The sequence below is a fragment of the Phascolarctos cinereus genome, unplaced genomic scaffold, assembly GCF_003287225.1.
Source record: "Phascolarctos cinereus isolate Bilbo 61053 unplaced genomic scaffold, phaCin_HiC Scaffold_726;HRSCAF=1367, whole genome shotgun sequence".
Taxonomy (NCBI): Eukaryota; Metazoa; Chordata; class Mammalia; order Diprotodontia; family Phascolarctidae; genus Phascolarctos; species Phascolarctos cinereus.
The window spans coordinates 304,874,908-304,891,759 of record NW_027556098.1 but is presented as its reverse complement, the minus strand read 5'-3'; the positions used below and the strand labels follow the sequence as shown (position 1 = coordinate 304,891,759).

Below are 16,852 nucleotides of genomic sequence, written 5' to 3'. Positions count from 1 at the left end.
TATTGATAGGGTTTTCTGGATCTTCTCAACTCTAAACTTTACTTTGCCTTTTGGAAAGAGGGGAAAGAATGGCTGAAAATGTAGAGAAATACTAAAGAGAAGAGGAGAAGAATTGAAGGCATGTATGCATGAAAGCCTCCTACTTCTCACTAAAGAAGTTATCTGTTGAGGGAGATAGGCAGTGATGCATGGGATTGGGGCTGAAAGGGATTGGAAATGGTTTGAAGAAGCTGCTGTGGAGAGTGGGCTAAGAAGTCAACTAGAGCTGAAGGGTGTGCACTTGCTCTGATTTCATCTCAAATAATACCCACTGAAATGAAATACCAAAGGAATTCTACTCTGTAGTGTCTTCTTGATCTGAGCTGGCATTCATTTAAAAAAAAAAAGACACTAGTACCTACAAGGCAATTACTTCTGGTGAAATCTTGTTCCATGAAACAATCTCCTTTTGGAAAGGGGTGGGAAGAAAAAATTGTGATTGACTGATGTCATCCTGTCCCAGAGTATATAAGCAGGAGGCGCTGCAGGCAGGACAGTCTCTCGTTGCAGGTGCAGGTGTTTCTCAGACCAAGCAGAGACGATGGCAGCCCTCAGCTCTGCCCGAAGCTGCTGCTGCTCCTGCAGCTGCTGGGCCTCCAGGTGCTGCTTCTTCCTGGCTCGGCTGTAAGCTCCCCTGAAGACTGCACCTTCCCTGAAACAACCAACACCAGCAGCAACTTCTCCATCAAGGCAGATTCGAACATTTACAAAACCAACAAAACTTACACAGGTAAGTGGCTGTTCAGTCTGGCTCTTCAGTCCTGGCCTCTGTCACAGAGGTAGCTTTTGTGGGGACAAAATGTATAGAGCTCTCTACATCTCACCCTGGCCATGGGGGAGCTACCAGGACAGTAGCTGAAATTATGTTTAAGGGAGAGAAGGAGAAAATGGCAGGGACTGTCTCCCTTGCTCTGCAAGGCAGCCGTGGTATAAAAGTCCAGGACAGGATGTCGGCAGCCATGAGTTCTAATCCTGTCTCTGACCAGTAGCAGTGGGACCTGGCACGGGTCACTCTATTTCTCTGGGACTCAGTTTTCTCATCTCTGAAATGAAGAGGGTGATCTCTGAGATCTCTTTTATCTCTAAAATGCAATAATAACAGTGTAACTTTTTGTCCATCGCCTTATGTACTTTCCCCAGGCACACCACAACCACAGAGAGTCAATAAACCTCAATAAAATGAGTAACAGACACTGCCTTGCTATCTTCAGTACAGATGAAGTTTTAGGGGTTCTCTTGTTGTAGTCTACAAGTCACTTCTTAAACTATTAGAGACGACGAGTAGGGATGGTCACTTTCTGGTTATTTTCTTGGGGGGCCTTCAGCTTCTAAGCCCTATACCCCCTGGGTGGTGATGACTCTTCAATTGTGTCCAATCCTACGTGACCGGGTGGGCTTTGTCCATGGGGTTTTCTTGGCAAAGATACTGTAAGCATTTACCTTTTCCTTCTCCAGTATGTCCCCATTTTACAGATGAGGAACTGAGACAAATAGGGGTTACGTGACTTGCCCATGGTCACATAGCTAGTAAGTGTCTGAGGAAGGGTTTGAACTCAGATCTTCCAGACTTGATCCACTATACCACCTTGTAGGTGGTGTCCAGGAAGTAGCTATGCCTATGTTCTAGGTAATAACAACAATATCTCACATCAATATGGTACTTGACAGTTTACCAAGCACTTTCTCATGATAGCCCTGTCAGGAGGTGGTACCAGCATTATATACCCCAGGCCTCAAACACAAATCTTCTGGGGTCGGTCCTCTTTCCACCATATCAGATTGAGGGGAATCAAGGCTTACGTACTACTGAGCCACAGGGTGCAGTGGATAAAACATTCTTTGGAGTCAGAGGACCTGGGTTCAAATCCTAGCTGTACCACCTACTGCCTTTGTGACATTGGGCAAGTCACTTTATTTTGCTGAGCCTCAGTTTCCCCATGTGTAAGATGAAGGGACTGTACTAAATGACCTCTAAATATGTAATCCTATGAGCCATTCAACCTTCAAGAATCACCTTTTAATTGGTGAAAATGAAAGCAGTATTATCACGGGCCTTATGTGCATTTTCTTTGGGGGTTCAGAGAAATTGCTCCATGGGGACTTCCATCTTAGACAACGCTGAACACATTCCACTGGCTCTCCCACTGCACTCTACGCACACTATTAGCCCAGTAGGGACCTAGAAGACTAATACAGTTTGAGCTAAGAAGCAAGAAGTTGACTTTAGAAGCAGCATCGTGAAGGAAAGAAGCCATAATCAGAGAGCTCAGCAAGGACTATTCCAAGTATTAGATGGCCAGTCGATGGAAGAGAGTTTTGTCTGCAGGAACTAAGAAGGAACATAACTTGTGCAGGGAGTGAAAAGGAGGAAGAAATGAAATTTAGGGGAAGTGAAGGGATGGGAAAGTAAGAGAAAATTCCAAGATTCCTCATGTGAGAATGTGAGAGCAGCTCCAGAGAATTCTGAAGGACTTACACACTTACGTCTGAATACACACACACACACACACACACACACACACACACACACACACACACAATTTTAAATTTTAATAGCTTAAATCTGCACTAAGACTTTTGGAACAACCTGTATATAGGTAGCATTTATATAGAGTGGGGGTGAGGAACCTGCCACCTCAAGGCCACATGTGGCCCCCTAGGTCCTCAAGTACAGCCCTTTGACTGAATCTAAACTTCACAGACCAGTTTGGATTCAATGGGCCACACTTGAGGACCTAGAGGTCCATATGTGGCCTCAAGGCCACAGGTTTCCCACCCCTGATATAGAGCTTTAAGGTTTGCAAAGCACTTTACAAAGATCTCATTTCTTCTTCACAACACCTTGATAGGTAAATGCTATTACATTTTACAGGTGAGGAAACTCAGGCAGACAGAGGGTAAGTGATTTGCCCAAGGTCACACCACTAGTCAGTATTGGAGGTGGAGTCTGAACTCAGGCCTTCCCAACTCAAGGTCCAAGATTCTATCTACCCACTTGCTCCCTCTAGAAGAAAAGGAAAATACAGTAAAACATCATTTTAAATTACAGCACTACATACAGCTGTGTTTCTACAGTAACAGCAACTCGCATTTGTGTCATTTTACAGTTGGCACGATGCTTTACTCACCACAAACCTGTGAGGTAGACAGTACAAGTATTATTGTTTCCATTTTATACATAAGGGACCTGAATCTCAGAGGAGAGAGATGACCTGCCCAGGGGTCACAAAGCTACTAAGTGCTAGGTCTGGGGCTTTGAACTCAGGTCTCTCCTGACTCCAAGGCTAGACAAAGACTACTGCTGCCCCTCTGTAAGTAGAGAACATGTGGTATATATTTCATCTCTCTCCAAGGGAGATGGCCCAGCACTATACAATAGTCCTGGGCTTATACAGAAGTCTACTTTTTTCCCCTTGTAGTTGAATCTTTGCTACTGTCAGTGAATGGCTGAGCCAGAGGCCTCTGGCCCCAGAGCTGGAACATGGTGGGCACTTAATAAATGCTCACTGACTGGACTAAGAGATGAGCAGGCAGCAAGAAATTTGGGAATAACTAGAATTGGAAGGGAAACAGACAAAAGAAAGACAATGATAATGTTTGGGGATGAGAGAGTGGTGAAATCTTTTGTTTTTAAGTTTTCACTGTGGTTGTGTCTGTATGTAGCCATGATACCTGTGCTTTAACAGATAACAAGGAGGAATCACACCACCAACGTGGAGCTCTTGAAACAAGTCGCCAGACCAATGTTGATAGAGTTACATTTATCTGGACGTCTGCTTCAATTTCTGTAATGTACAGGGGGAATGTGACTTGTCTAGATTCCCTATGGACTCCTGAGCTTCTACACGATGCTGGATAGACAGGGAATGTTTTCCCATCATCAGCTAATCTTAGTACTTACTCCACACTGAAAACTTTAGAAGTAAAAGGCATGGTCCCTACCTTCAAGGAGGTTGCAAAATGAACGTGACTGAAACAAGGATGAATATTACAAGACTGTATAATTCAAAACCAAATCACATTGCACAAAGCATTAAAATATAATGAATAGAATGCTAGACTCAAGAAGAACTGGGTTCAAATCCTGCCTCAGACACCAGCTGGATGTCTTTGGGCAAATCTTTGAGCCTCTTTGTTTCCTCAACTATAAAATGAGAGTAATAATAGTATCTACCTCATAGGGCTGTTAGAAGAATCAAATGAGATAATTCACGTAAACCTTAAAGCACTACATTAATGTGAGCTATTGTTGTTTGTTGTATAGACTATAAAATACTGTGAGAATTCAAAGAAAAGGTAGATGAATGAGGGCTGAAATCATCAAGGAAGGCTTCATGGAAGAGACTGACCCAGGCCTTCAAGGATGGGCCAGATTTGTATGAGCAAGGAGGAGGCAGCATGAGCAAAGATACCAAGAGTGGGAATGAGGGAGAAAGGTGTGTCAAGAGACGCAGGTGTGAGGAAAGTGTCATGACTAAAGGCATTCAGATAGAAGAATTAGCAGGCCCAGGTGACTGATTAGGCAAGGGGCATGAGTCAGAGATGACTCCAGTACTCATCTCATCACCAGAGCAGCTGTGACGTACAGATACAGGACAGATAAGGGGGTTTTCCTCAGTGAGTCAGCTCAGGCCCTTCTGTGTAAGGATATGTACCTTTTCCTTTTTACTTCTAAAGATGTAACTTCACTTGTGAGAGCATTCTCTCCAGCATTAAATACTATTGTCCCAATCATTTTTATGCAATTGCTGTCATTGAGTCATTTCAGTCATGCCCAATTCTTCATGACCCCATTTAGGATTTTCTTGCAGCTTGCCACCTCCTCCAGCTCATTTTACAGATAATGAAACTGAGGCAAACAGGGTTAAGTGACTTGCCCAGGGTCATGCAGCCAGCAAGTTATCAGGCCCTCCTGACTCCACAGCCAGTGCCCTATTCACTGTACCACCTCACTTAGTTTAATACTGTTGATGATGATGATAATAATAATCCTTTTCTGGTTGAGGAAACTCTCCCCCTTACCAAGATTGTGTTCTCACCAAGCCTGTAATGGAAGACTTTCTAGACTGCAGCAACAGCCCCAGTTTGTAAAGTTCTCACAGTCCTTGGAAACCCAGGGTCACCGCTGTGGTGCTGGGAGGAGGCATCAGAGACAGACTCGACTAGAGGAGCTACCACTTTATCTGTAAGAAAATACTGGAGAAAAGGTTTGTGCCCAGTGGGATTTAAACAAAAATGTTTCCCCTTCTTTGTGTGGAGGAAATGTGAGGCATTCCTCAGAAGACTGAGCAGGTTCCTGAGGAGTAAGAACTCAAGACTGTGCAGTTCACACTGAAGTCCTCAGGACTCTCTTTGTGCCTTTTATCTATGGGACAAACATTCATTAAGCATTAAGCACCAGCTAAATAGTTCTTCTCAAAGAAGTAGACAGTAGCTTATGATCCAAGGCTCATAGACTTAGATCCACAAGAGAACTAGGATGTCAAGTCCAACTCCATCTTTTTCATTTTTTTTTTAACAGATGAGGAAAGTGAGGCCCGGAGAGCTTAATGGATTCCTTCATTTTACAGATGAATGGAACTGGGACCAGAGAGGCACAGGCAGTAAGAGGCAGGATTTCAAGCCAGAAGGTCTTGGGTTCAAATCCAGCTTCTGACATTTATTAGCTGTGTGATAATGGACAAGTCATTAACCTTCTCCAGCTTCTGTTTCCTTGACTATAAGGAGATGATTCTATTCATCTCACAGGATTGTTGGGAGGCTGAAGGATATAAACTGCTTTGTAAACTTTAAAGCCCCCTACAAAAGCCCTAAGTTTGGGGGTACAAGTTGCAGCATCCTATAATCCCTAATAGGGAAGCTAGGTGGCACAATGGATAGAGGGCCAGGCTTGCAGTCAGGACCCCCAACTGGGGTCATGAAGAGTTGGACAGGACTGAAATGACTGGACAACAAAAACAATCACTAATAAAAGCTAACATTTATATATCACTTCTACATAAATATATGTATATATCACATCTATATAAATATATATATATATCATATATATAGATGATTCTCACAACAACCCTATAAAATAAGTACCATTGTTGTTCCCATAAAGAAACTGAGTCTGAGAGTAGTTAAATACCCTAACCAAGGTCACATGGCTAATTAGGGCCTGAGGATTTAAACCAAGTCTGGTACTCTTATCAATTTACTGAATGACTTAGCAGCCTCTTACCTATAGTCATGGAGTATTAAAGCTGGAGTCAGGAAGACCTGGATTCAAATCTATGCTCTGACACTTGCTACCTGTGTAACCAAGGAAAATCCTTCCCCTCTGAGCCCTAGTATGCTTATGTGTAAAAATGGGGATCAAAATGACTGTAGTTTCTACCTTACTGAGTTGTTTGAAGGCTTAAATCAGGTCATGTGTATAAAGCACCTTGCAGACTTCAATGCATTATGGAAAATGTCAGTTTATTATTACTGTGCTTTAATAAGTATATCTGAGACTCAAGGTCTTTGACTCCAAATCAAGTAACCTTCCACCACCACCTCCACCCCCAAACACTCAGAATAAGATTGCAAAGTTTCCTCTATTTCCTCCACCCCAAATCAAATCCACAAGTATTTCCCAAGTGCCTGCCTTATATACATCAGGACCTGTAGAACTGGACAAGACCCCACCCTGGCTTATGAGCAGGATGATTCTGTACCTGTGTACAGAGGTGGAAGGGCGTTTCTTAGGGGCACTAGGTGTGGTAGCTGCTCAAAGACTGCTCTCTGACCTTCCACAGCACAGCTGGCTGCTAATTACAAAGCCTGGAATGGTCACAGTTGGCTTCTCCAAATACAGGACATAGCCATGTTCATTCAGCTCCTCACAATTCCTGTGACTTTCTTAGGAGATAGACAGCTTACGTTGTTTTTTTTTCAATCATTTCCTCCTAGTGACTTTTTCTGGGAATGAGGACCTCTACTCTGTGATCCTGCAAGCTGTGGACAAGGACAACAAGTCCGTCGGCCATTGGCAAAATCCTGATCACCTGTGTAATGACTCAGTCCTCTACCAAGTGAAGAATTTCAATGGCACCATCTTCCAGGCAAACTGGACATCCCCTAATTGCTCAGACATCATGGAAGTTGAGATACGGTAAGAAGTTCTTCTTATTTGTTTAAAGATTTTTAGTTTAATTTAGTTTTTTTTGGGGGGGGAAGTGAAGTAGAGGGGGAAGAGTCTCATTAAGTCTCATTAAGTGGAATCCACTAAGACTCCTACTTTTTTTTTTCAGATTAACTACTCTCCAGCTATACCTCCCCATCTAATACAACATCCTTATTTCACAAGTAGTTATAGACAAGGGCTATTGAATCCTTCCTATGAACTGCGATTAGTAGGAGACAAATATTTTGGGGCTGAAATATAAATTCAAATATTTTAGGAGGCTTGTTCAATTTTTCACACTAATTGAAGGTCAATTAGTACCATGGTCGTGGGAGGTGAGGAGGAGGCAGCATGGAACTGATCAGTCACAGAGAACTACTAAGTGGTTATTTCTTCAATAAGAGGCAATGGTAATTCAGAATAGATTTTTTTTTGATGAGGCAATCAGGGTTAAGTGACTTGCCTAGGGTCACACAGCTAGTAAGTATCTGAGAATTTGAACTCAGATCTTCCTGACTCCAGGGCCAGTGCTCTATCCACTGCACCACCTAACTGCCCCTCAGAATAGATCTGAAATGTGAATTCATCAGTTTACACCCCAGGAATCAAGCTGTTATCTGAGCAATACACAGTGAGGTTTAAGAGACATTGTGTGCACTCAATCTTCTGTGTAGTAAACATATATTTTCACATATATGTTATATATAGATATAGATATATAAAATCTATTATATACAATGGATCTAAAACCAGAAAAGGCCCTATCTAGTCTATCCCCTTCATCTTACAGATAGGGAAACTGAGGCCCAGAGACCTGAAGTGACATGCCCAAAAGTCAGACAGTTAATAAGTTGCAAGATTTGAACAGAGGGTCTTTAACTACAAAGTCAATGCTCTCTCTTCTGTATGACACTGTCTTCTTTTTCAGTATATCTCATTAGAAGATCAGTAGCTACAACAATGGATGGAAAAAACTGATTCATTTCTTAACTGCTCGGGAAGTGGATAAGTAATGTCATCATGATAAAGCTAATATTTTGTCCTCTTCCAAAAATGCTTGAGCCAAGCCCTGTCCGGAGACTAACAGGGATCTCCCATTGCACCTTAACTCTGTCTCCTTCCCTGACTGTCTCCTGGAGGCTACTGAGTTTCTTGCTGAGAACCACTCCTTGGCAGAGAAGCTTTCCCACACATACTCTGAGTCTATGTTTCCCCATGAAAGCGAGTATTTGACTACAGCGACACTATGGGCGCCTGATAAACATGTGCTGGTGTCTACGGGACAATGAGGACACCCAAGAACTATTTCTGCTACTCAGCTGAATTAGATAGTTTGAGGGGAGGGCTGGATATTTCCAGAGGGTAGTGAGTTGTCTTCAGAGTGATTCAGGGGAGCAGAATCTCAAGTGAAACTGACCTGCCAGTCTGAGGATGGCAGCGGCAGTTCTGTAGACAGACAAGACTGGGTAAGATAACATATCCCCTTTCATTTTAGATCATTAAAGCCTCCACTCCCCTAGACAGAAATGGAAGAAAGCTCAGGCTATAAACTGACTGGATGCAAAGCAGTCACTTCCCATAGACCCTTCTCGTCCAAATAAGCAGCTCAAATTCTCAGAAATCCTTGATAACTCAAATATCCTTCCACAGACACTGTTCTTTCCTGGTGCTGTAGAATGTTGAATGTTTAGAATTATTCTTCACTTTGGGTTGGGTTTAGAGTGTAGAGATTGTAGTTGTTTAGTTGTTTTTCCATTGTGTCCAACTCCTCATGACCCCATTTGGGGTTTTCTTAGCAGAGATACTAGAATGGTTTACAATTCTCTTCTCTGGCTCATTTTACAGATAAGGAAACTGAGGCAAACAGGGTTAAGTGACTTGCCCAGGGTCACCCAGCTAGTAAGTGTCTGAGGCCAAATTTGAATGCAGGAAGATGAATCTTCGTGACTCTAGGCCCATCACTCTATCCACTGTGCCACCTAACTGCCCTAGCTGTCATTTTAAAGATTATAGTAGCTCCAAACTAGCACAGAGCTCAAAGGCCATCTAGTCCAATCCACACCTGAACAAGAATCTCTTCTACAAAATATCTTTACTTTTTCAACCTCCAAGTCATCAACTTTTGCTTTAAAACCTCTAGTCAGAGAACCACTACCGCCTCCCCTCTCCCACCCTGCCCATTACACTTCCAGAATACTCGAATTGTTAGGAAGCTTTTTCCTTACATCAGACCTAAACCTGCTTCTTTGCAATTTCTATCCATTCCTTGATTCTTCTGCCTCCTAAGGCTAAGCAGAAGTCTAATCTTCTCCCATACAGCAGCCTTTTAAATATCTAAAGACTGTCCTGTTCCCCTACCAGTACCCACAAGTCTTTTCTCCTTCTTAAATATCCCCAGTTTTTTGGTCAGCTTTCTCATACAGCATGAATTTGAGGCTGTTCGTCATCATGGCTGGCCTCCTCCAGACATCTTCCACCTTATCGGTCTCCTTTCCAAAAGGTGCTACCCAGAACTGAACAAATATTCCCACTATACAATCTGACCAGGACAGAATACTCCAGAGCTCTCACCTCCTGGTCCTAGACACTATTCCTCCAATTCCATTAAACTATTTTAGGTTGCCATATCCTATTGTTCGGGCAGTGGATGGAGTGCAGGGCCTAGAGTGAGGAAGACTCATCTTCCTGAGTTCAAATCTGGCCTCAGACATTTACTAGCTGTGTGACCTTGGGTAAGGCACTTAACCCTGTTTGCCTCAGTTTCCTTATCTGTAAAATGAGCTGGAGAAGGAAATAGCAAACAGCACCATTATCTCTGCCAAGAAAACCCCAGATGGGGTCACAAACAGTTGGACACAACTGAACAACAACAATCACACTGTTGATTCATTAAGTGTAATCCACTAAGACTCCTTTTTTTTCATATTAACTACTCTCTAGCTATACCTCCCCATCTAATACAACATCCTTATTTCACAAGTAGTTATAAACAAGGGTTATTGAATGCTTCCTATGTACTGAGATTCATAGAAGACAAATATTTTTGTGCTGAAATGTAAATTCAAATATTTTAGAAGGCTTGTTTGATTTTTCACACTAATTGAAGGTCAATAGTGCTGTGGCAGTGGGAGATTGAGGGGGAGGCAGCATTGAACTGACCAGTCACAGAGAACTTAATAAGTGGTTATTGAGAACCTCATATATTTTTTAGCACTTTCCTGGGCACTATGGGCCACAAAAAAAATTTTAAGACACAGTTACCTGACCACAAGGATTTTATGGTCTAGTTGGAAGAGATAAAACATAACTGGGAAACAATTTGTGATGAATCACTAATTATTCTGTACTGCCATCATAAAGAGCTATGCAGGGGTGGGGAACCTGTGGCCTTCTAGGTCCCCAAGTGAGGCCTTTTGACTGAGACCACGTTTTACAGAACAAATCCTTTCATTAAGGGGATTTGTTCTGTGAGGTTTGGATTCAGTCAAAAGGCCACACCTGAGGACCCAGAGGGCCACATGTGGCCTTGAAGCCAAAGGTTCCCTACCCCTGCATGCCTTCCTCACTGTGTCTCACAAACAAACAAAATAAAATAGAAAGCAACATGGTATGTAATAAGGAGCCAAATGTGCTCCACTAAAGAAAGAGGGAAGGCAGAAATAGTTAAAGAAGGAAGATTTCAAAGTAGGTTTGGGCCAGCAGGGAAGGCTTCCCTGAAGAGGCCATTCTGAGGATTGTTTCACAGCTAACGTACCAGTGGAAGGCAGTCCCAGATTCACATTTTCTGTGGGTCTGATCAAAGTGATAGCTCTCTAGTTAACACAGCTCTTCATGGACTCTTCTACCTGATGTACATATGTCTTAGCTGAACTCTTTCCCCCATGACAGAGGAAGACATGAAATAGATTTAGCCTCTCACCCCTGTCTCCTGTTGTCTACCTTCCCACAGGGCCTTTTCCTTCTATTTCAACTATGGGGCCACCTTCTCTTCATTCAAACTGGACAGGAAAGGTAAGTTGTTTTGGAGCATCTTGGTGTGATGGATTTGGAAAAGGCCTCAAAGCCAGGCAGACGCAGCTTCAAGTGCCACTTCTGACACATACCGGCTGAAATGAACCTGACGGCAAATCACTTAATCTGTCAGAGTTCTAGCTAAATCCCTCAGAAGATAAATTGCAATGAAGGTGGTAACCTGTGGTGGGAGAAGCTCCCTATGCCAATGAAATCACAACCTATCTTTGCTTTCACAGGTTAGTTTAGGGTTTGGAGGGCTTGGAATGGGGGGAAGGGATATTTTTGCTTTGATTTGTTTTTCAGAATTCAAGAGCTGGAAGGAACCTTAAAAAATCATCTAGTTCAACACCTTCATTTTACAGATGAGAAAATTAAGGCTCTCAGAAGATAAGCAAACTACCCACCAGGTTATGCAGAGAAGCAGTGGCAGAGCCAGGATAGAACCCAGGACTCCCAACTCTCAGCTCTTTCCATTATGGTACACTTCATCTGCTCATCTCTAGCAGGGATGGCTAATTGGAATTCCTGTAGGGCCCCAGGAAGAATTATCAATTATTCCTACTTTACAACCCTACCCCCCTTCTAGCTTGGGAAATGAGTTTTTCCTTCTAAGTCGCATCCAAACAGCTGGATTCTAAAGCAGACTTCCTGGCCTCTTGTGTCTTGGGAAGCTGGCCCTTCCTCTTCCAGAGCATCTGCTTAGATGGGTATCACAAATGCAGCACACAGGCCATTTTTTTGTCAATTAAATTTTTCATTAAAAGGTTTGCCTAGCAACGGGAAACTGATTGGGTCTGAGCCAATAACGTGTCCTCCTCACTGGTAACCAGGAGCATAGGATTGAAAGTTAACAATGAAAAATGCAATGAATACTTGGTCATCCTGCCAACCGCTTGTCATAAAACATGTTAAAAGGAAAATCCATTTTCAACAACAAATTCAGAAGTGGTTAGAGATCATGCAACCCGGAATACTCCCAGAGGGCTTTAACCACATGCAATTACATTTCATAAGCTCCTTCCCTTAGTGTTTTCTCTAGCTGGCAAGGTTTGGCATTTGCTGTTTTCTTCCCTCTTAACTGTGGCTTATTTTCCTATAAATTCCATTGGCATAAAGGGCTAAGAAAGAAAATAGTTTTGTTCCTAGTCATTACCTCTCAGCTTCCAAGTGAACAAAATCCTTCAGCGAAAAGAGGATTGGAACCTCTGGTGCTATGCTCAAACCCACCTGCTCTGGGAGATAGCCAGAAAACATTTGTCATAAGGAAATGCTGAATAAGGTATTGTAGCATGACAAGAGTGGAAGCCACAAAATGCCAGAATGTGACAGCTCTGCAATGTACATCTAGAGCAAAAGAAGGCTAAGGACTAGGGACTGGACTGTGATTCCACTGGCAGGTAAAGAAAGTCCTTCTACAATGCAGGTCAGAACCTAAGAGTCTTGGAGAGCTCCCTACAGCAGGGGTGTCAAACCCTTAAGTGGAAGGGGGGGTGTAGGAGAAGCCATTAAACTGTCACAAGGATCCTTGCTGGTACATACTGCCTTAGAAGACTACAAGTTAGCATTATCTATGTTTTATTGTATTTTATGTATTTTATTGACTATTTCCCAATTACATTTTAATCTGCTTTGGGCTACACTCAGAGTCTATGGGCCACTTGTGTTAGGCCACTCTGGCCTAAAGCATTGAGATGTTAAGTGACAATCAGTATATGTCAAAACCAGGACTTGAACTCAAGCCTTTCTGACTCCAAGGCCAGCTCTCTATCCCATATACCATGCTTCTTCTCAAAAGAAGGCATGTTCCTAAGTGAAAGTCCCTCTTGCCCTTGTTCTGTAAACTCAAACTCCCTTTACTGTTGTTCAGTCATGAAAGATTCTTTGTAAAGTTTTCTTGGCAAAGATACTGGAGTGGCTTGACATTTCCTTCTCCAGCTCATTTTATAGATGAGGAAAGTGAGGCAAATAGGGTTAAGTGACTTGCCCAGGATCACATAGCTAGTAAGTGTCTGAGGCCAGATTTGAACTAAGGAAGTTGAGTCTTCCTGACTCCAGACCCAGCACTCTATCCACTATGCCACCATGCCACCAAGTTGCCCTCAAACTCTCTTATATACACACACACATTGCGGAGTGGCCATGCCTTGTTCCTCTTAAATAAAGGTTCTGAATATAGCAAGAAGGTCAAGCTATCCCATAGGCCTAGGCCACATATGACTTGATTGCTCCAAAGTTCCAGGCATAGAGAATCAAATTATAATTCAGTTCACTGTCCTTGGGAGTGCCTAATCCTTGTGTATGGATCCTTGATCCTAAGAAAATCTAGAAGTGTGTTATCTTTAACACTACCAGAGAGTCTCGCCCTCTTGATCACATATGTGATCCATCTTTAGCCCTAAGACTACATTCATTGCTCTTGAGTCCTTTGAAACAAGGTGGAAGGGAGGAAAATACTATTACAAATAGTATTGATTCTGTGATTAAAAATAATGTTACATCCTTTGAAAGATTTATAATATTAAAATAATAATCAACAGCTAGCATTTAAAGTTTGTAAAACACTTCTAACCATTACCTCATTTTATCCTCACAGTTCTGGGAGGTATGTCCTATTACATCCCCATTTTATAGATGAAGAAACTAAGTAAGACAGAGGTTAAATAACTTGTCCAGGGTCACATAGCTAGCAAATGTCTAAGGCCTGACTTGAACTCAGGGCTTCTTGACTCCAGGTCCAGGGGATACGGATACATGGTGCCACCAAGTCGCCTCCAATAATAAAAAAGATACATGAAGTATATAGTAGAAATAGGTTTGCCCTTGGAGTCAGAGGCAGCTGTGTGATGATGAACAAGTCATCTACTTCCTCTTTGCCTCAGTTTCTTCATCTGCACAGTGGGGATATCAATGTACTCCCTACTTCACAAGCTATTTGTAATAGCACTCTGTGTATCATAAAGCACCATGGAAATGTCAACTATTGTTATTAACATTAATAATAACAACCAAGCAGATTAACGACAGAATTAACATTTTGAAGCCAGAGTTCACTACAATAATTTCTCCCCTTGATGTCCATCAATTGGGGAATGGCTGAACAAGTTGCTGTATATGATTGTGATGGAATACTATTGTACTTTTAAGAAGTGATGACCAGGATGCTCTTAGAAAAACATGGAAAGACTTACAAGAACTGATGCAAAGTGAAATGAGCAGAACCAGGAGAACATTGTACACAGTAACAGCAATATTGATGATCTACTATGAATAACTTAGCTATTCTCAGCAATACAATGATACAAGACAGTTCTGTAGGTCTTGTGATGAAAAATGCTGTCCATCTCCAGAGAAAGAACTGGTAGAGCCTGAATGCAGATCAAAGATACTCTTTCTTTACTTTCTTTATGTTTCTTAGGGGGGGTTTTGTCTGTTTTCTTTTAAAGAATGACTAACATGGAAATGTATTTTGCATGACTACACATATATAACCTATGTCAAATTGCTCACCTTCTCAATGTAGGGAAGAGGAGGGGAGGAGAGAATTTGGAACAAAAAATTTGAAAAAAAAGTTAAAATTGTTTTTACATATAATTGGGAAAAAAATAAGAAAAAATAATTTCTCCCCTCCAAAATGTTGGCAACCCTGCTTGGTTACTATTGTTGTTAATATTAAAATAGTTAACTATTATAAGATAGTTTACATTACGATAGTGTTACATTACAGTAACACAATATATAATTTTATGTATAGTTATATATGTTGTTATTATATTACATTAGTTTATAATACCATAGTGCTTTATGGTACACAGAATGTTCTTACAACAAGCCAGTGTGATAGGATTCACATGTAAGTAGATTTATTTTCCTTTTAACAGAGCTTCCATCCACCTGCCAAGAGTTATTCTAATGTTTGGTCTTTCTTTTCCAGCACCAACCCCATCGCTAACCACCCCCAAAAGTTCTGCCCAAAAAGCCTACACCAGTACAATCATTGACATCATTCAACTCCTGTTTGTCTATTTCACCAGCAAATTGATCTCCTAAGGAAGCATGTGCTCTGGCACCACTGGCCTTTTTCCTTCTTGAGCCAAAGTGTGAAGACCATGTGAATGAAGGTTCCACATTCCCACAATGTATGACTGTTACAACCATGTAAGTCTGACTGTAGCAGAGATAGAGGATTCACTCTGCATGCAGTGCTAGAGGTTTGATAATCAACTAGCTGGTGAAATTAAGCTATGTAAGACAGCCAAATAGATTTCTGGAACTGGAAATTAGGCTTTTTCTTCTTCTATCCAGCTAAGCTAGGTAAAAAAAAAAAAGGATGATAACAGTAACCATTTGACCAGAGTGTAAACTGGAGTTGATCTTCAGTTATCACTTTGATGGCCAATACCACACTCATGCAAACCTCACTTGCTGCCAAATGATTTCCCTGCACCCCTGAAAGTCATGGAAGGAATGTCCAGGAGGGATCAGATTTCTGGTGCAAATACATTCAGATTACTTAAAATGCTTACATTTGATAGCATTATTAACTTACTGAGGAAGAAAGGAAATGAGCTGAAATCAGTCCCTCTGCTACTGGAAAACTCCCATTTCATTCAAATTGGTAGGTTTGTGAAGGACAACTAGGAAAAGACAATGTTTGGTGAACCAGTTTTGGGGGATAGGGAGGAGAGACAGAGAGTGATTTTAAAAAACTTATTTCCTTTAATTTCCAATGAATTTTTTTCAATATTGCACCCAATGAATTATAAGGATAAGCTAGATAAATTGATACAATAAAAATCCTAGTACGATCCCTATTCATTTTCACTTAAAACAGAGACTATGACATCCATTTCTTATTTATAAATCAGGACATTAGGAAAGTGGAATTATGTATTTTTGGTTTGGGCGTTTGTTTTTGGGGTTGTTTTTAAGTTCAAGGCCAGACACTGTGGTTGATAATATCTCAACATCCATTTTCCTATAGATTAGACTGGCCATTTCCCCTCCCAAATAATTTATTTTTAGGTAAATTGGCATGATTTATATATATAAAGAAGATATAAGATTCCTAGAATTAAATTTGTCACAAATGAAAAACTTCTGTGCCATGTATTAAATAAAGATTTTTGTTTTCATTTAACACATGCTACAAATGGTCAAATCTCTTTTATAAGCCAATAAACCAACATTCTTTTCCAGCTACCTCAGAGCCTTTGTGGGGGGTAGGGGAGTAGATAATTCTACCTATAAAACATAAATTAAAAAGATCTTTTCTGTCTCCTAAGAACTATGCAGTTTTCCCAGTTTTCCTATTTTTCTCATCTTCTATATGCTTCTTTCCTCTGCTATATACCCTAATGCTACTCCTCATCTCTCCATGTTAAGGTTTTCCTTGTGCAAATATCCTTATTCATGTAAGATTGGACTAACTGGCTACCATGGAAACTGAGGGAGCCTAGAAGTGATTCTTAATAATCTGGGAAGCTTTGCCTTCAAAACAAAGAAATAAACTAGTCAATCTGCTGATTCTTTGTCCAGGACTGATATTCACCATTTGTCAAATGACTCCCAACTGGGTATCTTTTCAGAGATCCCCGCAGGTCCCATACCCTACCCCACAAATACTCTCTTCCCTTGGTACAAGCCTGA

General features: G+C 41.4%; 1 protein-coding gene across 1 annotated transcript; it reads left to right on the top strand.

The window, feature by feature from the left end:
- The first annotated feature begins 580 nt into the window (after positions 1–580).
- Positions 581–16,315, top strand: PLET1 (placenta expressed transcript 1). The gene is given in 5 exon segments (XM_020989823.2): positions 581–599; positions 602–769; positions 6,979–7,180; positions 11,142–11,203; positions 15,138–16,315. Coding segments are annotated over 5 exon segments (567 nt in total). The 3' UTR covers positions 15,254–16,315.
- The last annotated feature ends 537 nt before the right edge of the window (positions 16,316–16,852 follow it).